The sequence below is a fragment of the Serinus canaria genome, chromosome 5 (genome assembly GCF_022539315.1).
Source record: "Serinus canaria isolate serCan28SL12 chromosome 5, serCan2020, whole genome shotgun sequence".
Taxonomy (NCBI): Eukaryota; Metazoa; Chordata; class Aves; order Passeriformes; family Fringillidae; genus Serinus; species Serinus canaria.
This window is the reverse complement of record NC_066319.1, coordinates 35,380,237-35,405,187: the sequence shown is the minus strand read 5'-3', so window position 1 is coordinate 35,405,187 and position 24,951 is coordinate 35,380,237. Positions and strand designations below refer to the sequence as shown.

The window sequence follows — 24,951 nt, the reverse complement described above, 5'->3', positions numbered from 1 at the left end:
TCAAAGTATTAATGTATGTATAAAGCAAGTATATTTATAAATTGGTCTGTAGCTTTGCTGATGCTGTTGTTTCTTGACAACCGGTGTTAGGTATGCAGCAAGTGCCATGACTTAGAGGACATTACAGCTTTTAACTTCCATGCTGAGTGCTGCGAACAACTGCAGTAAAATTCTTTTTTTTCTTCAGGTTGATGCTACAGATGCAAGTTATCCATCTGTGAATACATGTGTACATTACCTAAAGTTGCCTGAGTATTCTTCCGAGGAGATTATGAGGGAGCGTCTGCTAGCTGCTACCATGGAGAAAGGCTTCCATCTCAACTGAGCCACTGAGCGCAGCCTGGGACATGGAAGTGTTTTTGATACTAGCGAAGCCTCTTGTGTTTGTGTGCAAAAAATACGATCTCCACGCTGTGCTCTGACGAGACTTGCCTTTTTTCACCTGTGAGGCTTTAGGAAAATGTGGAATGTTTGTTAGCTGCTAATGACAAAATAAATCCTTGTAACTACACAGCCAGCAAGAAATTGGCACAGAACACTGTGTGATGCTTCAAGGGCTTGCACAACTGGAAATTAAGGTGTTTCTGTTTGACTGTTCCAAAGAACAGATCATCAGATTTTCAGTGTTCACTGATACAAATTTCTAACAGTGTATTGTGTAAAGTTTGTCTTTTAATACCCTGTACACTACGGTTTGCCATCACTGATCCCTGTTTTGCTGGCTTTAAGCTAACTGGTCAGAAACTTGCTTCCTTTACAATTTAGACTTAATGGGCATCTCCAGCCTTTTCTTTTTTAATGGTGCCTGCACTATTGGAGTATTTTAGTGGGTTTTTGCGTATAATCATGCACAACCATTTTTTTTTTCTTTTTCTTTCAAGTGGGAATATATTTTGATTTCTCAAATGCCCTGCTATAAAGATCAAATCCTTAAGTGTGTTTGTGCAGCTCAACAATAAAGCTATTAAAAAACACTGGTTCCTAGTGCAAGGCACACTTAAAGCAAGTTTTACTTTCGGTTGTATTTTCTTTGTACATTATAAACATTTATTTAACTTGTTGCAGTTTGAAGTTTAAAAAAAAAAAGCACCCAATGTGTAAGCTCAAAAGTAATCATTAAAATGTTTGCAACATATAAAAATGTCTCTTCTGAATACTTCATTAGTACTTACTAAATCTCTGGACATGTTCTGAACAATGTGCCATGCTTTTTTAAAGGTTTCAAAGAACTACATAAGATCTCCCAAATGAATCTCTATGTTCAAATCTTTTCAGGTTAAGTGGAAGTTCTTAAGAATAAACTGGCAGTGATAAGCTGTGTGTGGCAGGTTTGGTGCTTTTCAGTGAGCCCATGTGACCTGAGACTATAGCTCTTCATTACACTGGAATAAAATCTGGGTCAGATGATACAGCTGATGAGCTTTACTTGAGCTGGACTGGATTTTTTTGGTGTTACCATGTGATATTTAGTGGAAGAAAAGTGGCTTACAGTAAGATAAAGCAATATATAGTTTTAAAGATTTTTAAGTAGCTGCTACCAGAAAAAAAAAAAAAGAAAAAGCTATTGTAGTTGAAGCTATGTAATAAGTTTTGCTTTGTGCCAGTTGTCTTTGGTAACCACCTCTTCTCAAGCCACTGCTGAAAGGGGCTTGCCAAAATATTCTGCCTTGCACATACACATCAAGTTGGTGCCAGATTCTTTTCATGGCATTGTTTGTAGGACTTTACAGCATTGTTTTTTAGATTTTCCCTAATGCAGAATTGGAGGGGAATATCCACCATCCTGCTCACTCCTGTGCCTGATGTGCTTCTGACAAACACCTGTGTCCAGGTTTATGCAACTCTGCTGCAGTCCCAACATCATCCTATTTCGATAAATGTTACTGTGTAAAAGCCCTGTGGATTATTCTGAGACACAACACTCTTTGCTCCTTAGACCCTGGTTTCTGCATGGTGTTTATGTGACCAGTGTGTGCTTTCACACAGAATATGCTTATTCAGTATCAGGTTGTATGTAGGTCTGGACTGGAGGTTAAGAAGGAGGCAGATAACAGTTCTAGAAAGGTAAGTGGAAGTAAGCTGAGATTGCCAACTGCCCCCTGACTGACAGAGCAGTGTGCAGTGTGAATCAGCTCGCTGGATGCCTGGGAATGCAACTCAGCGTAGCTGCAGCTTCCTGCTCTAGAAGGGAGACTTCACTCGATACCTACCTGGTCCTGAGCACTTGCATGTCTTCTATTACACATCTTCTGTGAGAGTTTTAATCTTGATGCATAGACAGCATGACAAGAGGAAAAAAAAAACGCTGTTGTGCCAAAACAGAAAAGATTGTGTAATTTATGAAGCCAACATGACAAGAGCATTAAACTTCTGATTTTAATTATCTTTTATTAATAATATTTGAGTGCTAAATAATTCCAGTTACAACTTGCAGAGTATGCAGAAATACTTAATACATCTGTACTTTTTTTTTTCTGTCCATGACTTGAATAGCAAAGGGAGGGAAACCAGCTTTTTGATGAAGGATGAATATAGTTTAAAAGTAGGCATAGAAGTCACAGAACTATTATTAATAGTAAATTTGTATGAAAATAAATCAAGTTGGTGCTTAAGGGAAGAACTGAAACTCAGTTTGAATTTCTATTTCTATGTCTTTTGTCTTCTAGGTCTGGCATGATACTGCATAATTCAAAGTGATACCTAGTCAGTCATGGTAAGTTTCCATTTTTTAATCCTCAAAATGTTTTTTAATTATTGACCATTCTAGGAAGATTTCTGCTGGGTCAGTGAAGCTGCATCTGAATGCATCCACATGTTTAGCTGTTTCTCTTTCCCATAGGGTTCACAGAGTATAAGAGAAATGGAAAATATTTTCCAACTAATTTCAATGTTGCATGAGTCAGTCTTGCAACAGCAGAAAACTGCTATGGGCACATTCTTGATGCTTTTGCCATCTTTTGTAAAACCTTAGTTGATGCCTAGTTAGATGCCTTAGTTACTCTTGCATCTTCCTAGCCTTCTGCCACTTTGTCAAGCACAAACAGAGGGGCGAGAATTCTGTTCCGGTTCGTTTCCACAATGCAACCATTTAGCACCATTTCATCCAAAATGATGTGCACTCTGTCCAAATTGAACATGATCTAGAAACGTTTCAAGTTAAGTGTATTTTGAACAACATGAAGATAATTCAGAAAAAACATCAGGCTCCTAAGTCTTCAATAAAAATTAACAAAAATTGGTATTTCCTCATTTATTCTAGTTTATTTACCACTATTTCAATAAAGCTAGAGAAACAGTTTAACTGACACTTTTTTCTGATCACACAGTGGTCAGAATTAGAGAAGTTGAAGCCCCAGCAGTATCCTGTCCTGGAATATAGCACTAATACATAGTGGCAAAAACCAGGTCAACTTACACTTAGATGTAGGTGGTTAATTTTACTGTCTGCCTGAGGCACCACATATTGTCTGGATATGAAATGTTATCAAGGGGTCACAACCTTCTATGTGAAGATGCAAAAATTCTGCAGTCCTCTAAGGAAATTAGCAAGTTCTTAAGCACTAGATTCTCAAAATTTCCTTGCCCTGAAGAACCAACAGTATTTTATCTGCTTGGACAGAGCTTAACAGGATTATGCTGATACCTGAAGTTGAATCATTGATCTAGTAGTAAATCTCATAAAGAAGGGGAAAAGTAAATAAATAAGCACATCTGTCCATAGGCACATCTATCTTTTTTCCTTAACTTTATCTAACAGCATCTGTCTCGAAAAAAACCCTGATGACACAGGCCCTCCAGGGGTATGAAGTGGTGGGCAGTCATGACACATGAGGGCATCGATGCAGACATGAGTGTCCAGCACATCCACTGAACAACTGCCAAGGGTGAAAAAAAGACTTGGATGTTGCCATTTATCACCAGAACCTAAAATGGAAACGGGCACAGCACAGCAACCTGCTGGCTGTATCTGTTATGCCTCACTGACATACATACACAGAGCATGAATAACTCTTTATCTGCCTTACTCTCCACCTGTTGCTGCTCTTCACATGTCTTCTATGCTGAGCACAACAGGTCTGCACTGCCTTCATTTTGTACCTTCTAAATCTTGCCCATGTACTGAGGACTGCTGCAGTGGAGCTAGCAAGACTTCATACAGTAACTGCTAAATACATCTCTCAACACTTTTCCCCCCACTTTGATGAGTCTCTTGAGTGCTTTCTCTCCCATTCTGCTATTTATGACACTGTGAATTGAACTCAGGAAGACAGCCTGGTTTTGTTTTAGTGTTTGTATTTATGTTAGTGGACTTCCCTGCTAATCAGTGGAGTTGCAAGAATCATGTTTTTGAAGTCATCAAGAGTTTCCTCTGCTCTCTGTGATAAATATCAGTCATTTTTTGAACCCAACTCAGGCATTAAAGAAGGCTGCTCTGTCTCCTGGCTGCCAGTGGCTCAGACTTTGGCAGTCAGCCATACTGCTCTGCCAAAGAGCTGGAGCAGTGTGAGTGCTGAACTGCAAATGACAACAGCTCAGGAGCCAGGCATCTATGTATTTGTTCCTTCTTGCTGTGAATGCTCTGGGCTGAACTTGGGGCTATTGTGTGTTTGTGCAGAAGGGGAAGCAATTGTAACACTGCTCCAGTGGAAAGTGTTCTGCTTGACCAAGAGCACAGCATGTCTAGGTATATGCAGTAGCGCAATTCAGGTCCCCAAAAAACTTTTCTACTAGTTACTGCTAGGTGAGAAACTATAGCTGTCAACAGGGTCTTGGGGATGGCCATGGTTCATCACAAAGCTTCTAATTTGCTGACCTAAACTTAGCTACCTAATTTAATTCTAAATAATTTTTAAAATACCAGACTTCTTCCTGAATCTGACCATAGGCCTGCATTGTTTATAAAAATTGTGCCTTTTGATACTGAGGAGCAGTGCTGTCCTTATAACTTCAAACAGTCACCATTTCTGTGGTACCAGAGACACAGATGGTAGCTTTACTTGGCTTGGCAGTTTAAAGATTGAAGCCAAATTTCTTGCTGTAATAAACTTATTGAGTAAATCAGCCTTTACAGAAATATTTTAATCTGAGAAAGTAGGATTTCTTTATCATAGTAATGTGAGAATTTTTAGAAAGACAGCTGTTTTGCTGCTTTGTTGACCTCTGGCACTGCTCTCAGGATCTGTTAAGGAAATTAGAAAACATTCCATTCAGGTTTCAGCAAGTGCGAAAGCCAACTCCTCCTGGCTTTTCATTTTTACACTCTACCACTGATTCACACTGCCCCAGTTCCCAGGGCAGAGTCCAGACCTTCTTCTTCCTCTAACAGTTCCAAAAATCTAAAACCCCAACAACTTAATCAACCAGCATCAGTGACGATGCAGCAACCTGCCACCCCCATCTTATTTTTCTGCATCATCTCGTTCAAGAAAACATTTAAATCACATTTTTAATCACATTTATTCATCACTGTTTATTCCCCTGCTGCATTTCCAGAAGAGCCAATACCATGTCGAAGGAAAACTGTACCCACACAAAGAATCTTGGAGCTGTTCCAGTCAGACCCAAAGTAGTTCAGTGAGATGTCAATTCCCCTGCAGGCCTTTCTAGGTTATTTCCAAATGGGCTTACTCCATTGCAGAGAAGTGGCCTGACTTCTGTCCATCTCTAATATGGTAGTCTCACAGTCATCATTCCAGAAATAGTAATTTCATCTGCAGTTTGAATGGGGATATGAATACCATTCTGGAAAGATCAACTTCATTTTGGAAGGTCCCAAAGCCTTCTTTAACCTCTACCCACAATCTAACATTCCACCTCCTTTCACCACAGTGTTCTTGGCAAACAATTGGATTGTACAGGGAGCCACTATGTCTTTTCCCCTTCCTGTAAGTTTCACCTATGTTTTATGGTTACATCTTGCCCAACACAGCTCTGCCATTCATGTCTGAATGCCCTGCCCAGGGAGGGATATGTATTTGATCCTTAGCAAGGCTTATCCTCCCCACCTGTTAACTTGTTTGGCAAGTGACCCCAAATCTCAGGGTTTAAAGCCCTGAAGTCATAATCCACACCCAACTGAAAGCAAAGAAAACCAGTTTGAGCAGCTGGCAACAGGAAAAGGCTGTATTTGGTGTTTGCACTGCCATGTGCTCCACCCAGAGCTGTCATTTAAGGTCCTGCTTCCAGTAAGAATCCTGGCTGCACACAAAAAGAGCACTAAGGGACTTTCACTAGATCCAGGCAGAGGATAACAGGACTTTTTAAAACAAGAATGCAGAGGAAAACGTGTTAATCTCTGCACACCAGCCTGGGCAAAGGTCAGTGTCCCCTGGCTTTGGCTTCCCAATTTCTGGCAGTGATGCAGCAAGCTGTATACCAAGCAGTAGAAGTAAATGGTACCTACACAACTGGCATTTTAATTGTTACACTGGCTTTTGGTAAATTAAAGACTCCCCTTCTTAAAGACATTAGTGGTACTATTCTACTATCCCTTTTCTTCTAATTTCTACTAATTTTCTACCAAGCAATTCTACTATCGCTTTTATGGCAATGCATACTAAGAGGAAGTACATGTGACACAAGTATTGTGTATGTTGACAGTTGAGCAGGGAAGAGGGGAACAAAAGAAGGGGAAAGGCACAGTTAGGACTTGCATGTAATAAATAACTTCTTCCTATGGGGGCATTTTAAGAGACCTCAGGGTTTTCCAGGCACGTAATTGAATGGTGTGTCCAGACTTCAAAGATGATGAAGTGCACCTTGTGATCACAGACCACACCCAGGAGCACAAACAAAGGCTTTCTAGATCACAGTACAGGTACATATGGGGCAGATGGTTTGCTACTGAATATACAGCACTGCAAACCCTTGATTTCCATAGTGTACATTCATCTTCAACTAGAGATTAGTTGGAGTTGCTTCTTTTTTTTGGTCTAGACTCACACTCACACATTCTGACTTATCTTTGCCAATGTTCACTTTCAATAACTTTTAGCCTATCTAATGGCAGGCATGTTTAAGGCACTGAAACCCATTAAATGCTTTCTTGACTATTTCTTCCTCAAATGAGTATGCTGATATTAAATAGGAGACAAAGGTGCCTTCAAGTTCTGTGAAATTCTAAAACAACTAAGCTGATTTTAAGCTAGTCTTTATAAGTTTCCATTTTATGTTACGGTGCAATCTGAAGCGCCTCCTTATAAATTCAGAGAATAAATTCATCATTCAATTTTCTCCCTCCTTAAATGCACTGTATTCTCAGTGTTATCCACTGGGAACTGAAGAGTAGTTGATTCACGTGAAGTATTCCCTGTATCAAAGCTTCTTATCTATCCTAGGAGGAGCAGCAGCAGCTAGTTGCAATGAAATGTGATGGCTTTTTTGGATCAAGACAACATTCTTCAGATGCTCAGTCCTAGAGCACTCTGTCACCCCCTTCCTTCCCACAAGGGGAGCATAAGTTTCTGTTTCTCTAGAAGTTAATAATGTCTTTGACTGCTTTTACCAGTTCAGGCAATAGAAAATTTATCTTTAGTAATTTTACAAACTGTCATACTTACCAGCATTTTGTTCCTTATAAAGCTGCTGTCCTAACACTTGTGTTTTTACAGTCTCTTTTGTCCTCATCATAGTAAGAAAGTAGTTCCTCCACCACCCAAGCTGGAGTTTTAGAGCTACAGAGAACCCCACCTACTTATTTTATAGACAAAGTGCGGCTTATCCAGTGCTATTAACACATTAGGGCATAACACCCCAAGGACAATTTCAGTACTTGTTCATTCAGCTGGCCCAACAGCACTGCTTACTGCTATTTCAAAAACAATCCAATGTCATTCCAGCCTGGGTACTCATAAGTGTGCAACTGACTCTCAAAATGAAAATGGACATCATATAATAGCTAAATGGTTCACAATTCACACATGAAAGCCTCTATAAAAAGCTGGCTATTCTCAAGTACTTAGCCAATAGGTAATCTGTGTTCATTTTTGCAGAATACATGAGAGAACTGTGCAATTGTTCATGCATTGTTTAGCATCATACCTGCCTATGTCATACATACCAACTGACGTGTAAATCCTCTTGGGAAGGATTCAGATCTGACCCAGTCCCAGTCCCCTCCCTGACCCAGCCTTGTGCCTAAGGCACCCTTCCTGACATCTGACTCCAGACAGACCATGACACGAGCTACAGTGTGGATGCCCTGGATGAATTCAGGTGTGGACCTAAATGAAAGCTGGAGTTCTGCCTCTGCTGGAGCTGCATTGCCAGGAATACTGGGGTAATGCACTATGTCTGGGAACTGCAAGTTCCCAGTGTGCATGCTGCAGGCTTGGTGTAGGCTCCAGGGACATCTCAGTTGTGTGATGGGCTCAGCCTTTGGATTTAACTGGGCTTTGCTCTGTGCAAGGCTGAATAGCCTTAGTAATTATGGTCTATTTTAAATGGGTTTTGAGTTCATGTAATTTCCTGCTATTTTTTTCATGTTAGTAAACACTACTGGCTATATAAAATAGCCACTATCACATTTAAAATAAACTTCCCATGGATCTGTACACAAAAATAACAGCAGAGTCAGGAGATTATGAGAGTCTTTTGCAAGATACTCTGTAAACAAAGATACTGTAAATACACTGTTGCAGACCTTCTCCAGCAGATATTTTGTATCCAAGCTAACTGCACTGAGCGCAAGAGTTAGTGTGAGACCAGTTGGCAAAGGCAAGGGTTTAATCGCAGGTGAGGATATTTTCTTCCACATTATGAAAGGCAGGTTGATGGTTTATTTCTTGCACTGCAATAATAGCTAAAGGCACCTGCCCAGATTGTTCTTCGGGTCAGCTATTCAAGCTTTTGTCAAAAATAAATACAGCCCTGAACAATCCACTTCCTCTTAGTTACACCTCTGCTTTACATTTAATAAGGGAGGGTATCTCATTTTGACTATTTTAGGTAGCTTTTCAACTTAAGCATTAAGCTCTTCCTAAATGGGAGAATTATTTTGTACATATATAGAAGTAAAATGTCTTATTGTAAAGTTGTTCCTGAAACATGTATCATAAAAAAGTGCACTTCTGAATGCTAAAGCTACATCATGCATATGTCATATGTGTTAATGAGAGACGTACCAGACACAAACTTTTCCAGTATTTGTTCCACTATGACCAAGTAAGTTAGAAATGCACACTCCTATTTTCTAAATATTTATATTCATACCATCATGCAGATCAGACCCATGTAGATGAATTTCTGCAGGAATCATTCATACATGGCATTGCACCCGTTTCCAACATTAGTGTTGGTATTTAATGCAGCAACTTCTCCAAACAGTGCAGACTGAGGACAGGATGCCATCCACAGGGATCTGGACAAGCTCCAGGAGGGGGACCATGGGAACTTCATGAGGTTTAACAAGACCAGGTGCTGGTGCTGCACCTTGGCTGGGGCAAGCCCCGGTATCCGCACAGGCTGGGCATGAACAGACCCAGAGCAGCCCTGCCCAGAAGGACTTGGGGGTGCTGGTGAATGAGGGGCTGGACATGAGCCAGCCATGGGCACTCCCTGCCCAGAGAGCCAAACGTGTCCTGGGCTGCATCCAGAGCAGTGTGGGCAGCAGGGCCAGGGAGGGGATTCTGCCCCTCTGCTCTGCTCTGCTCAGACCCCACTGCAGTGCTGCACCAGCTCTGGGGTGCTAGCACAAGAGGGACATGGAGCTGCTGGAGTGACTCCAGAGGAGGGCCACCAAGATAATTAGAAAGGTGGAACATCTCTCCTGAGGAAAGACTGAGAGAATTTGGATTATTCAGCCTAGAAACGAGATGATTTAGGAGTGACTTAATTGGGGCCTCCCAGTATCTGAAGAGGAGCCTTACAAGAAAGGTGGAGAGGGATGTTTTACCAGGGCAGGTAATGACAGGACAAGGGGGAAATGGCTCCAAACTGAAGGTGAGCAGATGCAGATTAGATATTGGGAAAAAATTCTTTACTGTGAAGGTGGTGAGGGACTACCCCAGGTTTCCCAGAGAAGTCGTAGATGTCTTATCTCTGGAGGCGTTCAAGACCCAGAGCGGACAGAGTTCTGAGCAACCTGGTCTAGTGGAAGGTGTCCCTTCCCATGGCAAAGGGGTTGGAACTAGATGACCTTTCAAGTCTCTTGCAGCCCAAACCATTCCATGATATGCAGCAGCCTTTCTCAGCTATTGAATGGGCTAGTGGGAGTAGCTCAAGGTGTAGAGGTCTTGGTAGGAAATCGCTGAGCAGAAGCACCAGAGTTCAGAGTAGTCAGTGTACCAAATGACTCAGATACTCGGGCAACTGCATGCTCAAAGTACACTATATGGAAACACAGGGGATTCTTCTTATGTCTAATTACTAAATAGGTCAGGTCAGTCTCTAATTTGGCAAAGCTCATATATGCTTTAAAATATTTTCAAAAGTGAAATTAATTATTTCCTGTTGTTTTTTGTTTTGTTTTTTCCTTTTTCAATAAATAATAATAACAAGAAAAATTACAGACTTTTTCTATGTTCTTCCTAAGTGGTAATTCATAAATAAACTAAATTACTTGACAGTACTTGATTGCAAGATGGCAATTGTATTTCAGGTGTGTAACTGAAACTCTTTGTACCAGCAGATCTGCATTTAACCAACAACAAATATAAGCATAAGAACTGCTGGACCAGAGTCTACACACAGTGCAATTGGAAGAATTGGGAAGGAAGAGTGTGCTACATTCTCCTGCTTTAATTTTTACCAGTATTGTGTTTTATTTACTTACTATTTGTGTTTAATTGTTCAGGACTGTATTTTAGTATCTGTATTTGGGTGAGTTTTAAATCATATTTAATTAATACCCTGCAAAACATAAGCATGAATATACAGCAGTGTAAGGGGCGGAGTGGGAAAAAAAGTTAAAACTGGTTTCCTAAAAATTCTCCTTCCACGCTTTTCTCTCCTTCCAAACATACAGAAAGTAAAACTCACTTCTTGCTTTCACGAAGTAAGATCAAACTGCAAACACAATCTTACAAATAGTGCTGCTATTTGGCTCAAGACTGCTGTGACATTCAGTTGTTATTACAGTAATTTCAATACCTATTTTATTGTAACTCAAAGTGGAACCTTAAACTACTGAAGCATGAACGTTCCACGTCACTTTAACTTTTCATTAATTTAGTTCTCTCAAAGCAAGCTCTGTGTGTCTTACTTTAAATGGAACCAGGCTTATCTTAATGATGGAGGATTTAAATAGGTGAGCCATATGAACATCAGCTATGCTTTCAGAAAGGTGCCAAAATGGTGCTACTTACTCCAAGTGCAAAACTGGTGAACATCTGCATTGACTTGAGAGACAGTCAGTGTAATGAAGACAGAATGAATTGGAACATACACCAAAAAGTGATAACAAATGGATTTCTGATACTGAAAAGGATACATCTAATTCACTCTGAAAGGAAAAGAGATAGACAGCCATTAGTTACAGTTTGATCTCTTATCTCAGATGATCTCATCTCATAATCATTAAACATAACACATCCCTTCAAAGGATAAAGAAAGTCTTCAAATAACGATAGAAAATTTTAGAGTGATTCAGGTGTCTGTTCTGGACTGGACAATGACATGCTCTTTCCTGCAACATTGTTTTGCTTTACATGTGTTATCTGTCTCTGTAATCAAAGCTAATGTTTTACTTTAAAAACCTCGCTGAGGTCACCTACAAGTAACAATTTGAATATAGGCAGTGCCATTTGAGTGAGTGGGTGGAAAACCAGCAGCTCTAATCATGGCAGTTCCAGCCCTATATTCTCTCTTCCTCCTTCTGCAAAACCAGGATGTTAATGCCAAATTTACACAGTTCAAGTTGTTGCTGCTTATAATTTCAACAGCAAAATATAGACACTGTATAGACCTATGGCTGTGGTAGTAGCTGCATATATTAGGAAAGGCAAGGCAACTCCAAGCTTTGGACTCAGCACTGCTAAGCATTCTCCAGCCCCAGGAACACAATTCTTCATATAGTCATCATTTCCCTTCTATTTTTGGATTTACCCCAAACAGCATTACTCACTTAACCAAAATGAGTTAGAAGCCCTCGCGGTCTCTCTGCAGTCAGCAGAAGAGATGGGGATCTTCACCAGTTGACTAGGCACACTTGAGGCATGACTCACTTTCTCGAGATACTCACTGGTCTCCACTGCCAGTAAAGGGAGCTTAGGATGACCAAATTTCTAACTTAGGTGCCCCAGTTAAATAGCTAAACTTAGAAAGAATTAATCACAGCCTTAGCACTAAAGATCTTGCTGAGTTGGGTGGAGATTCCCCAGTCTCTACTAAAAGAGGGAATCTTTACCTGCTACTAGAGAATTTAGTTTGATAATGTGGTTTTCATTCATGGTATAAACCTGGTTTTAAGGCAGACTAAAGCTGAGAAGGTTTTACTGGTAAAATTGCTACTACTTCTGTGGTCTAAAGCTTATCTAAACTGGACTAGTTCTAGTCTACAGGCCTCTGCTGAGTGACTCTGCCATTCTTCAATTAGAAGTTTTTAATGCATCACAGAAATTGCATTTTAAGGGCCTGATCAGTTTAAGTTTTCTCAGCATTAAAAAGTAGTTGGAGACATTGGAATTCTGACCAGTATGCGGAATTTTTCTTGGGCAGCCATATAAAAGTGAAGGGGACTCAGAATTACATCTCACAGGCAACTTTGAAAGCTTTCCCCCTAATTCAATTAATGTTTGTTCTCATATCTGAATTCAAGCTCTGTAAACTCCATTAGATAAAAACAGAGTACGTGAGAATGTTTAAAGCTCTCAAGTCTAAAAATAATAGATGACAAAATGTCCTTTTAGAGTGGGACACATGTTCTCTCCTTTCCCAGAGTTCTGTCTCCATTGCCATCATCATAATTTGGGATTCTGCTAAAATTCTGCAAATCCTAAACAGTAATCTGTAAAAGTACAGATTTATACTTTCTTGCTCTCTGGTTACTGCCAGAAACCCCAGCTAGAATTACAGCCCTTGTCTTAGTGCTCTGCCATTTATTGTGTTATACGATATTAAAGCCAGAACCATCAAATAGCAGGAGATTTCTTTTAGCACCCCTCTTTAAGGTTCCTCTGTCTCAAACCCAAAATGCTATGGAAAATTAAAAAAAAAACCCTCTGGTATGATGAACTCAGCAAATTTCCAACAGCTATCACTGGTTGGGTTATATGTGTGGTCAAAGGATTATTTATATACTACATTTATATGTATAAGAACTACATCTATTTTTGATCTGCTTTAATTGAATAAAATTTGAGAGGTGGTCGGCAGCTCAATCAGACAAATAAGATGTGACTTAATTTTATTGTGCATTCCTGTGCTGCTGAGATCTCATCCCATTCCTGGTTATCGCTGCTTAGATTGGGACTACAGTCAGCAGTTTTAAGAGAAATTCTGAGCTCAGTGCAGTCAGAGTGTGATATACTGAGTACCAGCAGTTTCCATGGGCTGGGGCGACGTCAGTTGAGATAACAGCCTAAAAGATTGGCCAAGCATCTAAACAGTGAAGGGTGCAGATGACTTTGTCAAGCACGTCCTTGAATTCACAGAGGGAGCTCTGCCATACCGCTACAGTACTAGAACTAGGAAAGCAGTTAGAGACCCTGCATACTGATATCTTGTATGTACAGTTACCAGAGTACTACCTTCAAGTACATGGACTACAGAAGAAACTATCCAGTCCTCTTTTCTGAGAGGGATATCCAAAACATTTCAGCAGAAGTTAACTGAAACTGTGCCCAAGTATGATTCCAGGAATTTTTTTTTTTTGTAACAAGATTATTACAAACCCTATATTAAATAGCAAATGTTCTAACCAGAATTACAATGCTGCATTTTCAAACTTTGTAAAAAAAAGCAAGCAAAAAAAAAAAATCTCACTATCAAAAGGAACAGTGTCATTTTAAATGGAGCCATGTCTGATGTTGAATCCTTAACAAAATTACTATCTCTATAATAGTTGTTTTATCAGATATCCACTGTTGCCTGACAACAATATGGGGAGTACAAGTACAGACTGGTTTTGAGGTTTCTTTTGCTCCATTCCTCTGATCTTGTTCTGTGAGAGTGATGTCAGTTCCCTGCTTCATGCTTACATCATCTTAATCATGAATGAAGTTCATTTGGGGGATGTAATGCTATAAAGTGCATAAGAACTGCAAAGCAAACCCTCTTTCTTTCTTTTAAACGTATAAAATGCCCATGGCTAATTTAAGAGTATATGACCCAAAGAAACCTCATAAACTCATGCTTTTCTAACAGAAATATTTCTGGTATTCCTTGTCTGACAATTTATAACCCATGTATACTTTTGCTTCTCTGAAAAATCAGGTCATATTACCTTTCCCTACAGTGATAATATTTATCAAAATTCTATAATATGAAATATTTTTCTCCTTTGATTTAGTCACTGAAATGACACTTCCACCAAAGTTTTGAAAGAGAAAAAATGTTTCGTAACAGATTCAGTGTCTCACTCACCACTCTGCTGAAGTATTTGTCCAAAACTTCCACAAAATTATGAATCAGTTCATAAACTGCCATCTCATTCTGAAATTAAAACCAACTGAATATTAAATCACATCTAGAAAATGTAATAGTATTCTTTGTGTTAATTCAGTTTGTGGTGAATGAAAAGCACTAGACAACAGAGTAAGCCCACTGCTCAGGCCATGTAGTCACCCCCCAGCTGAGGTGCTGAGAGCTTGGCAGTGCTCAGAGCAGAAGCTCTGGGCTGGCCACACAGAGCAGCTCTGAACAACCAATAGATTCTCTCACCCAGGCTGCTGCCATCCCACTGCAGCCTTTGTCCCACCCCCTCCCAGCTCAGCTCTGTGGACACACACAGCTAACTAAGTTAAGCTTACCCATGCTGAAGCCCCACCAGCCAGCTGTAGCACAGAGCCAGCCTCTGCTGGACAATTTCTGTAGTAAAGCCAAAATAATTAGTCTCAAGTTGCCTGCCATGATAACCCTGACTTGAAGATACTGTGGTAGGCAGCAGTTACCTTCCACACCGCCCTGTTAAGGTCTCCAACAGTAAGTGCTGAATTAATTTCTGAGAATTTCTGAATTAATTTCTGAGTTATCAGTGCAAACACTAAGGCTTCCAGGTGCAACCTGAACATATGAAATAGCAGTACTTGTCAGCTTTCAGATACTTAATCACTATAAATGTTCATTGCAAGAGGGTATATAGTTTCTTACCTCTGTCTGGTCGATGCCAACAACTATGAAAAGAGCTGCATACTGTCGGTACACCAGCTTGAAGTCCTTATACTCAACAAAAGAGCACTAGGCAGAAGCAAAATATAGCTTCAAATATAAAGTCAAATATAGAGTCAAAATATAGCAGCTGCCATTTAAGCATACAACAGTAAAAAACACATTGCTGAAAGGACCTGAGCTTTCAGGTTCGTAAGACCCACAGTGAACACAGATTTGCCAAGATTCATCAATTTTAACTTGAAAAAAATTCACCACACTTTTCATCTGCTGGCAGAAAACATGCTACCATTTTTTAAATGGAGAAACTGGAATATGAAGAATGAAGTGACTTGTTTGTGGTTATAAAGGCACCCAATACTTTCCCACCATTTTCATTTGCAAGCCCTTTCAAAAAGAGACCTATTTAAAAAAGTATCAATATTTTTATGTAAAAATGAAAAATATTAGACTTCCAGACCCAGTGGGGAATGAACGTCTTTCCCATCGGGAGGGAGCCAGGAGGTGGCGCCGTTTCACGCCGCTAGAGGAGACGCCGCCGCCTTTTCTCTCAGTGTCATTTCGCTCGGTGCCCGAAATGGCAGCGGCAGCTCCGGCGCTGGAGCCTGCGCTCGGAAATGCCCTGGCAGGGGCAGCACGAAGACGTTCCTCTCTTTGGCCGCTATCAAAGCTGCGAACTAAGGGACTTTTAAGAACTGCTATTTTGATTGAGGTTTCCTAGAATGAAGTATGTGAGGAGTGCTGTGCAAGAACACACATCATTAACAAAAAGTAAAGAAGCAATAAACTTCATTCACTGTCTGAGTCCCATATTTCTCCTCTAATTCAAGACAATGTACAAAAATTTGGTGGTTTTATTAAAGAACCACAGATTTAATTAAAGAGAGCAATGAAAATCTCAACTTTCATCCAAAAATTTTTTCAACTTCTGTTTTCTGACTTTCTTGCAGAACAGGTAAACACTTCTTTTTAATAAAGAGGTCTAATAGAGGCCTAAACATTTGTTTTTCCAAAGTGCCCTGTGCTTTAGATAATGTTTTCATAATAATCCTCTACCCTAAGTTTAAACTTGGAGCTGTCAGTACTCTGCCCTCTACCTTCTGGCAAAACTGTAATATCTCAGTAAAACCAGTAAAAACAGTAATAAAAACGAGTTTTTCATGACTTCTGAGCTTCTGCAAAAAAGAAGAGGAATCCTCATGACAGCGATACACTCAACTCCAAAATATCTGTAAGCCTTAGAAAAACATATTTATTCAATACAGAATCACAGTTCCACTGACTGAACCCACAATCTAGAAACTCAATCTTTTATATCGTGGGTACAAATGAGATAATGCCCTGCACTAGACAGGTTTCAGAGTTATCAATAGGAAAGGTGTGAGATGTGGATGAAATAAAACCTACAAAACCTACCTCATCCTTTGAACGGGAGAGACAGTTTTTGATTACTTCAGCTTCCAGCACTGTCCGTTTATGAATTTCTACATGTTCATAATACCTGGACAGTCTTGTTTGACCTTGTTTGTTAACCATCAGAAAAAATTTTATCATTTCTTTTTTGTTGATTGAGTGGTAGATTTCAATTTTGGATGCAGGAGTCAGGAGAAGTATTTCTGGGAGTAGAAAAAAGTAGTAGTAATACATAGGAATAAAGACTTCGTAAAAGCTATCAACCCCAGGTATGCATATATTTATGACTGAGTTTCTTGCCAAAACATACAACACTGAAAAAACCCCTCAAATCTTTTGCACACGTCCCATGGAAAAACTCCCTTTATTCCCCACACGACTATTAATAAACTATCTAATAAATAACAGCTTTCACATTTGAAATTTTCTCATTTCAATCAAATTAATTTTTTTATAGGATTTGGGAAATTGGAGGACTAAACAATTACTTCTTCATAACCATAAATCTAGTCACCATTTTCTTCCTGCATGCTAACTGGTTTGCAAACATCAGAAATTTGCCCCATACCAAACCACACTAATACAGTTCCTAAGAGCAAAATTGGCCCATAAGCACTTTTCCCCCTCCCCGACTTGTATTTAACAATTACATTCATACCATTGCCATATCAAATTGAATGGAGAGATGGCAAAGGGAAATGCATGGGCCACAACATATGATCATTTTTTTAATGTAGAATGAGAGACTCCTAAATATTTGGGTATCTGCAGTATCAATATACTTCTTGAGCTGGACTAGGAGCTATTGAAATCTGTCTTCTGTCTGATTTCCCACCCTGATGCAAAAGATAAATTCTGCACTTAATGAAAACTAAGTGTGGATCTTCAATAGCTAAAGAGAAATTGCTTCACAATACTTACTCAAAAGAGCTTTATCTCAATATAAATAAATATTGATCCGCCCAACACCAATGAAATATAGCTATAAAATATAAATATACCACATGCAACATACAATGAAAAAGAGCATTAAAAAGAGCACAGCATATGTCAGAATCTGCTTGCTAAACAATTGACATCTCTGATGTTTTGAAAAGCATGAAAATAGAGTAAGCTGCAAATGTAATTTTTTTGAAATAGAAGATCTGGGTTATTTTCTTTAACGCCTGAGAACAATCACTGTAATGTTTTCCATCTGGCTTTCTATTTGCATCCCAGATTTACTGGCCCAAATAATCTTGAGGTTTGTGCACTGGAAACACAACAGCTACTGAAAAATGATTCCTTTTTTTCCAGTTTTGAAGAGTTGGTCCTTACCTGGTGCATCTTATGTCTCACAGTTTCTGTGACAAAGTTTAAACAGAAAAAACCTATCACAAATCCACAATCTACATACAGTGTAGCTCTTTCAGTAAGAACAGTGTATCTTAATACAAAAAAACAACAGAGGAGAAAATACAAGGCAAGCTCCATAGGTGCTGCATCATATTACTAGCAACTTGAATAAACTGGCTATACACCATCCATGGGTGACAAATCTTTCATGACAGTGATGCAACAAGTCCCAGCGTATTGTGCTGACATTAATTATTGCGTACTTCTGTTTTCTGAAAAGCCATCTCTTTACCATCACAAGAAAGTGACTTTTTTTTCCTCAGTGTACTGTGGTTTACTCTATTTACAAAGAAGTTTAGATTTCCATATGTAATTTCAAATGTATCTTTACTGATTTGACTTGATACTGAGAATTCATTCGTAGTTGAGTGACACATAGTTCAGGATCAGTCCTCAAGATAACACAATCTCTTAGGAGTCTTGACAGTCTCAGAGCTTTCTCACCTCCTCCAGGCAGGTGAAACCTCTCCAGGAACGCACTCCTGCTGCGTCGCTCTGACAGCAGAGTCGCGGGTGCTGGTGGCTGCTGCTGCCACAGTGCACGTGGCTTGTGCACTGCACCCAGGGCTTCTGAATCAGCACACTTTGGCTCTGAGAAAGAATGAACCAGGTCATTAAGATGAAGATTAAAAAAAGGGGCCCAGATAGAAAAGTATGATGGGATCTTCACTGCTGGAGGCAAGTAGACTGACATTGATGACTGAATGGGAGACTACCATCTACAATCTTTGCTGTGTTTAGCATATGGCTCTTTTTTCCCCCCACATTCTACTCTGAAGTTAGAGTTGCCATAAGATGTCTTAATATTTTAACGCATAAAGTTGAAATACTAAGATGATGTAGTCAGTTTTTGATAAAAACCTTCCAAGAAGGACAAGAATGAACAACTCCTTCCAACTCAGAACAAAGCCCCCTAGCAAGAGCCAACCTCATGATAGAAGGAACGTGAAACTTTAAAGCTGCTTAAGAAGGAGCTGTGGCATGAAAGAGAAACAATCTAAGAAATGCTGCCCATAGTTTTAAACAAGCTCAGACACAGGAGACTGACAAAGATGTCTGTCCATGCTAAACAGATAATAACAATGGCATAAACAGCTTTTCTTTTTTCATCTGAGTTTTACACTTCACCTTTGTGTTCAGCACTGCTGAAACAAGAATTAATGGTTCTCTGTTTTGATCCAAGATATTTAAATAATTTAGTCATAAATGGTACTAAGGGCTTGAGAAAAGGAGGACAGGCAGAACAGTACAACTACCCCAGGAGCACTGACAGAGCTGTTGTACTTTTGAGTTACTGTTAAGCAATACATAACAGCAAAACATATGACAAATTCATATGTATGATCCTATTGCAGGATTGGCCCCTAATCCTAATTACTCCTTTATTAACCTAATCTTTGTACATGGTTAATCCCTTTCTGATGTTATGACTATTTTATCTGCATGTATCCTTATGAATGGCCTGGATTGTTTTACAGATGAAAATATTAAGACCAGATTGTTTTTTTTTAGAATCTGCACAAATGCTCTTACCAGAATAGATTAAAAGAAGAAAAAATCTAATAAGGTTGTAACAGAGGTAGAACCATAGCAGCACTCAAAAGTGTTATCTGTAATTTATGAGACAATTATTATTCATAGGATTGGAAAACATAATCAACAACTTTTGAATCTGTAGAAAAGAGGTCCACTCTTTCTGTAGCCATTTCTCTGTTTTCCCACCAGCCTCAAAGATAGGCTTCAAGATTTTAACCAGAAATTTTGTTCATATAAATGGCAGCACAAGCATGTAGTTTTGTGCAGAAAAAGAGGAATAAACTAACAAGTTCAAATAATAACTTTGTAAAAATTTACAAAAAAGTATGCAAGCATAGTTGACTTTGAGAATAATGCTAGTGTTAAAAACATCTTAAAGGGTTTCTTTATTTCCTTTAGAACTATTTCTGAAAAAAATAACTTGTAGTAGTAAAAGCATCTGCTTGTACAATTTTGACAAAAAGTGAAATTACTGAGATTTGTTTCTAACAAACAAAATTTATTTCTTCTCTTTTCATCTTGGCTTTCAGATACAGAAAACACGTTAAAATTAGTTTTGCATATATAGGATGTACAAAAACCAGTGAAGTATAATAAACAAACAAAAAGCATATCTGTGTATGTTGATGGGTAAAAAAACCCCGTTTCATGAACTTCTTTGTATTTGAGAAGCTACCTTTTATGATCAATAATCAGTACTCTACTTAAAAGCCAGCTACCTTTCCTCTGGTACAAGTCTTACATGCTTTTCTGAGCATTCTCACGCACACGTCTGCGTGTACCCATGCACACACACAGATATTACGATGCTTTTATGCATGCAGAATCAAATGCTTCAAGGGAACTGGTGACAAGATGCAAGCCTTTCATATCTCTGCCATTATTTTGCTCATTTTAGTAATGAAAAGACATTACTATCTGAAGGCTGTTTGTCAGAAATGAATAGGCTCTCTCATTCCAGGTCACTGGACAACTATCTGCATCACAAATGCGCTTAGAAACCAAGGACTGGAAGAGACTATCGAGATCCTGATGGACTGTCAAGTCCAACTCTCTCCATCCCAGTCAGGCATGCATTAGAAATTTTGTCCAGAACAGCCTATGGTATATCCTTCCTTGCATGTCCTGCATACCCAATCTACAAAACACCTATGGAACTCTATCATGGAATGAAGACTCCCTATTAATAAAAACTTCAGAAGGGGTCGCTTGGGGAAGATGAAACAAGTCTGGAAACTGCAAACTTTCCTTCAAAAGAAATTACCTTCTGGAGAGACTAAGTAGCACTCTCCTTTACTTCCCTTACAAAATACATCTTCTGTAAGGATAATTTGGCATGCATGCAGATGACATACAGTTTTTCTACTGAGATTTAAATATGAGCTGTTAGAGTGTGTTAGATCTCTCTCACCCTCATTAAAGTATCTCTTGCAGATAAGTATCTATGAGAGAAAATTCATATCATGATTGGCCTGTGTGACTCACACCGCCAGGCTGACATGGCTCAGGAGCTGCTTCCAGGACATGTCAGCTCTGCAGGCTGCATAACCACATGAGACACCTCGAAGTAACTTGTCCCTGTTTGAGTGACACTCCTTTTCAGATAACAGCTGAGACCTCACAGAGAGGCAAAGCCTGCAATACCTGTTCTGCAGTAAATAGATCTTAAGTCTCCCATGAGGCCAACCCAGCTGATTCTACATGCAGTAATATAAAGCATATGTTAAATATAATTTTAATTATTCCTCTGGTATAGATACAAGCACTGAATTGAGTTTGTCACAGACTTCACCATTATTATTATTATTATCCACCAATATTTATACATAATCTGACACATAAATTATAAAAAAAGAAACACAACCTAAGTTTGAATTGTTCTTGCAGTGCAGCTGCAATTCAAATTAGATATGAGTCTCTCAAATGAAAACCACTCCAGTCAATGTCTACAGATTTAGAAGTATTTTAGTTATTTCAGTCCAAGAAAGGTTTGCAACATTCTAGGGGTCTTAGCTAGAACGTAAGAGATAAAATCTCACAAAGAAGAAATGGCATGACTACATATTTTCAGAACTGCTTCACCAAGAATTAAAAATAAATGTTAGCTAGGACTATAGGGAAATAATGTACTTCCCTGTCCAACTCTAAACAAGTTGATTTTCTGGATGCAGAGATCTAATGGCACTTTATGTGTATAAGAAATGCAGAATCATAGAATATTCTGAGTTAGAAGTGACCGACAAAGATCACTGAGTCCAGCTCCTGGCCCTGCACAGAAAATCCTGAGTCACATCCTGTGCCCGAGAGTATTGTCCAAAAGCTTCTTGAACTCTGTCACTCACCCAGCTTAGCGCTGTGACCACTGCCCTGGGGAGCCTGCTCTGGTGCCCAGCCACCCTGTGAGTGATATCCCACCCTTTTCCTGATATCCCACCTAAGCCTCCCCTGGCACAGCTTCAGGCCACTCTCTCGGGTCCCTCAGGTCCTGTCACTGCGTACCAGAGAGACCAGTGCCTGCCCCTCCTCTTCCCCTCACAAGGAAATTGTTGACTGCAATGAGGTGTCCCCTCAGACTCCTCCAGGCTGAACAGGCCTGGCATACCCATATGCCTTCCCCTCCATGCCCTTCACCAAGTGTAGAACAAAATGGGTTAAACTGGAAGTAAAGCATTAATGAAATTTTTTAAATGGTCAAATGATAGAGGCAAGAAGCACAAGGAGGTGTAGTAAAAGAAACAAGTATCTTATATATTTTTTTATTGAGCTTCCCATGGTTTTATTGCACAAAACCATGTAGGAAATGAAGACCACACACATAATCAGAACCCTTGGTCTTCCTACTTTTGTTGTCAGTGGACAAGGTTTTAATAAAACCACGTACTATTTTAAATTTACCAATAAAAGAAATTTTTGCAGTCTAGTTTATTACCGTGCCCATAACAATTCATCAAAAAGATGAAACAAGTATGTCTCTGTAGCTTTAAAATAAAACACTCTATTCAATTTCAGGACAGGGATTTTTTTAAAAAGCCACCTTAATATCTAGGGAAGTCAAGAGAGGAAGGAAAGAATAAAAACATTTTCCTTTGCTGTTGTCAAAATGCTGGCTGAATATAGTAACGGAATTAAACTGCAATAACTCCCCTATACTCAGGAACGAGGAATGTCCTGAACAACTGCAGCTAAACAAAAGGTTAAACTAGTTATGAGCTAAGACTCAGTTTTTAATAATGATTAGGTAACTGTCAGTAGACAATAAAAAGAAATCAGCTGAGGTGGAAAGGAGCTGGATTTAGACTGCCTAATGAGTATGGAATCAGGAAGAAGGGACAATGGCATTTTAGTAGGAAATGATTTAATGGAGAAGAAAGGAAGGACTGGATGAACTAACTGAAGCATCGATACATACCTCAGGACAGATTGGTAAAGAAAGGAAACACCAGGACTGAGACAAACAGTATTTTTTTCCAGTAATTAACAGAATTCCAGGTCTGTCAGAATTGACCTTTCTTAGGAAACTACCCATATAGTCAATGAGTACAGCATGTAAAAATTTTGTAGAGAGGCAAAACCAAAGACCTACCTTACTTAAAACGGGTGACCTATGGATCATTAGAAATAAGCTGTGACGATAACTTTTAAGTATTACATTTCAGAGTAGTATTTTGCAATTGAGGCAATTTCACCATATTCAAACTACAGCCTCCAACACTGCATTGCTATCACTGATAAAACTGAGCCAGATAAAATAGACCAGTAATTTCTTGCAAAACCATCCTCACGTGGAAGAGTTTTGAATAGCGAACATGGTGCACTCTTTTCCTCAAGGGGGGAATACATTACACATATCACAACCGAGGTATCATGAAGATGACCAAAGATTAGCCAGCTTCCAGAAACATACCATAAATTTAATGTATCTATTCTAAACCACCTCCTTGTAGGGCAAACTCAGCGCACCATTAAATCGCGCAGAGTCTCAAAAACTGAAGTGCTGGACCCGCGCTGCGCTGGCTGCGCGTCGCTTTAGGACGCAGGCCCCGGCCGGGCCGCATTCCCGCCGACTCTTCCAGGCGCTCGGCACTCCCGAGTAGCGGAGCGAACCGAGCCTCGCCGCCACTTCCGACTGTCACCCGGGGCAGAGGGGAACAGCCTGGCCAGGCCCCTCGCCGCCAGCCCCGACACCGCCCGGCCCAGGGCCGGCCCCGGCGGGGGCGAGGCCGACCCGCCGCAGGAAGCCACGGCCAGCCCCGGGCCCGTCCCGCTCCCCCCGGCCGGCGCTCACCTCCCTCCCGCGCAGGCGCGTGGGGCCGCGGGAGGCGGCGGCGGAGGCCAGGCCGCGGTTTCCCGGCAGGCGCCGCTCGCTCCCCGCCCGGCCGGGTGGGAGGGTGGGAGGGCCGCGGGGCTGTAATGGCGGCTGGCGGCGGCTCCGCGCTGCGCTGACACCCGGATCCGCTCGGCGCAACCCCCCCGCCCGGCCCGCCCCCTCCTCCCCGCCCCAGCCAGCGCCGCTCGCCCCCTCCCCGGCCCCTGCTCCTGGCCCCCGCCGCGGGACGAGGAGGAGGGCTCCCCGCAGACAATGGACGAGCACCCAGGAGCCGGAGGAGGCGGTGGGATGGCGGCCGCCCCGAGACCACAGCAGCCGCCGCCGCAGGCGGGTGGGAACATGAACCTGCAGTCCGGTGGGGGCTGCGTGGGGGTTGGAGCCGGCGGAGGAGGAGGGCAACAGCCACAGCCCCAGGGCCCCGCGGCCCCGGCCGGTCAGGAGGCGGCGGGCCCCGCCGAGCTGTCCCGGCCCCAGCACTACACCATCCCGGGGATCCTGCACTACATCCAGCACGAGTGGGCTCGCTTCGAGATGGAAAGGGCGCACTGGGAGGTGGAGCGGGCCGAGCTCCAGGTACGGGGGGCCAGGGCGATCTAGGACTGGCCCGGCCGGCTCGGGGGGCCGGGCCGCGCGCGGCGTGCGGGGGCAGCGCTGCCTGGGCGAGCGGGATCCGCGGGGCCCCCGAGGCCGAGCCGGTTGCCGTGGCCCGGAGACGGTACCTGGGGGAGATCCTGCGGGCGGAGCGGCGGTACCGGTGGAGGCCCGAGCCGGGCTCCTTCCCCGGGGCAGCCATTTTGGTTTGTAGCATGGCGCCCGCCCGGCTCCGGAGCGGCCCCGGCCCCGCAGGCCGCTCGCCCGGAGCCGCGGAGCGGGGCTCGCAGCGCGGCCGGGGAAGGGCGGGCGGGCGCTGCCGCGGCGCTGGCCTGTGACCCTCCTCCCCCTCCTCCCCGCCGGCGGGGCGAGCTGCGCTGCGCCTTGACAGCTGCGGTCGGCTCCCGCAGCACAATGACTCCGGG

General features: G+C 41.4%; 3 protein-coding genes across 22 annotated transcripts in view; 2 read left to right on the top strand and 1 right to left on the bottom strand.

Moving 5' to 3' along the window:
* The window catches only part of HECTD1 (HECT domain E3 ubiquitin protein ligase 1), a 58,757-nt gene extending 57,616 nt beyond the window's left edge, over window positions 1–1,141 (top strand). For all 8 annotated transcript variants that reach the window (XM_030240585.2, XM_030240580.2, XM_030240579.2 and 5 more), the window contains one exon: window positions 188–1,141. In XM_030240585.2, coding sequence (XP_030096445.2) covers window positions 188–325 — 138 coding nt within the window. In that variant the 3' untranslated portion in view covers window positions 326–1,141. The remainder of the gene's footprint in view (window positions 1–187) is intronic.
* On the bottom strand, window positions 1,123–24,810 carry AP4S1 (adaptor related protein complex 4 subunit sigma 1). 9 transcript variants are annotated; one of them, XM_050974764.1, is made up of 7 exons: window positions 24,655–24,810; window positions 18,517–18,663; window positions 16,681–16,880; window positions 15,247–15,333; window positions 14,521–14,589; window positions 11,304–11,440; window positions 1,123–2,305 (listed from the first exon to the last, which is right to left on the bottom strand). In XM_050974764.1, the coding sequence occupies exons 3-7, from the start codon at window positions 16,816–16,818 to the stop codon at window positions 2,239–2,241; spliced, it is 498 nt and encodes a 165-aa protein (XP_050830721.1). In that variant the 5' UTR covers window positions 16,819–16,880; window positions 18,517–18,663; window positions 24,655–24,810; the 3' UTR covers window positions 1,123–2,238. The 9 variants fall into 9 exon arrangements, with proteins under 9 accessions (XP_050830721.1, XP_050830715.1, XP_050830718.1 ...); XM_050974758.1 differs by lacking the exon at window positions 24,655–24,810 and adding an exon at window positions 23,894–24,000; XM_050974761.1 differs by lacking the exon at window positions 24,655–24,810 and adding an exon at window positions 23,513–23,882.
* Window positions 24,126–24,951, top strand: part of STRN3 (striatin 3) — a 58,490-nt gene continuing 57,664 nt past the window's right edge. For 2 of the 5 annotated variants that reach the window (XM_030240587.2, XM_030240589.2), the window contains exon 1: window positions 24,127–24,508. In XM_030240587.2, coding sequence (XP_030096447.1) covers window positions 24,188–24,508 — 321 coding nt within the window. In that variant the 5' untranslated portion in view covers window positions 24,127–24,187. Of the gene's footprint in view, window positions 24,509–24,951 lie in introns of all 5 variants that reach the window. The other 3 variants (XM_030240586.2, XM_050974755.1, XM_030240588.2) reach the window with 3 other exon arrangements.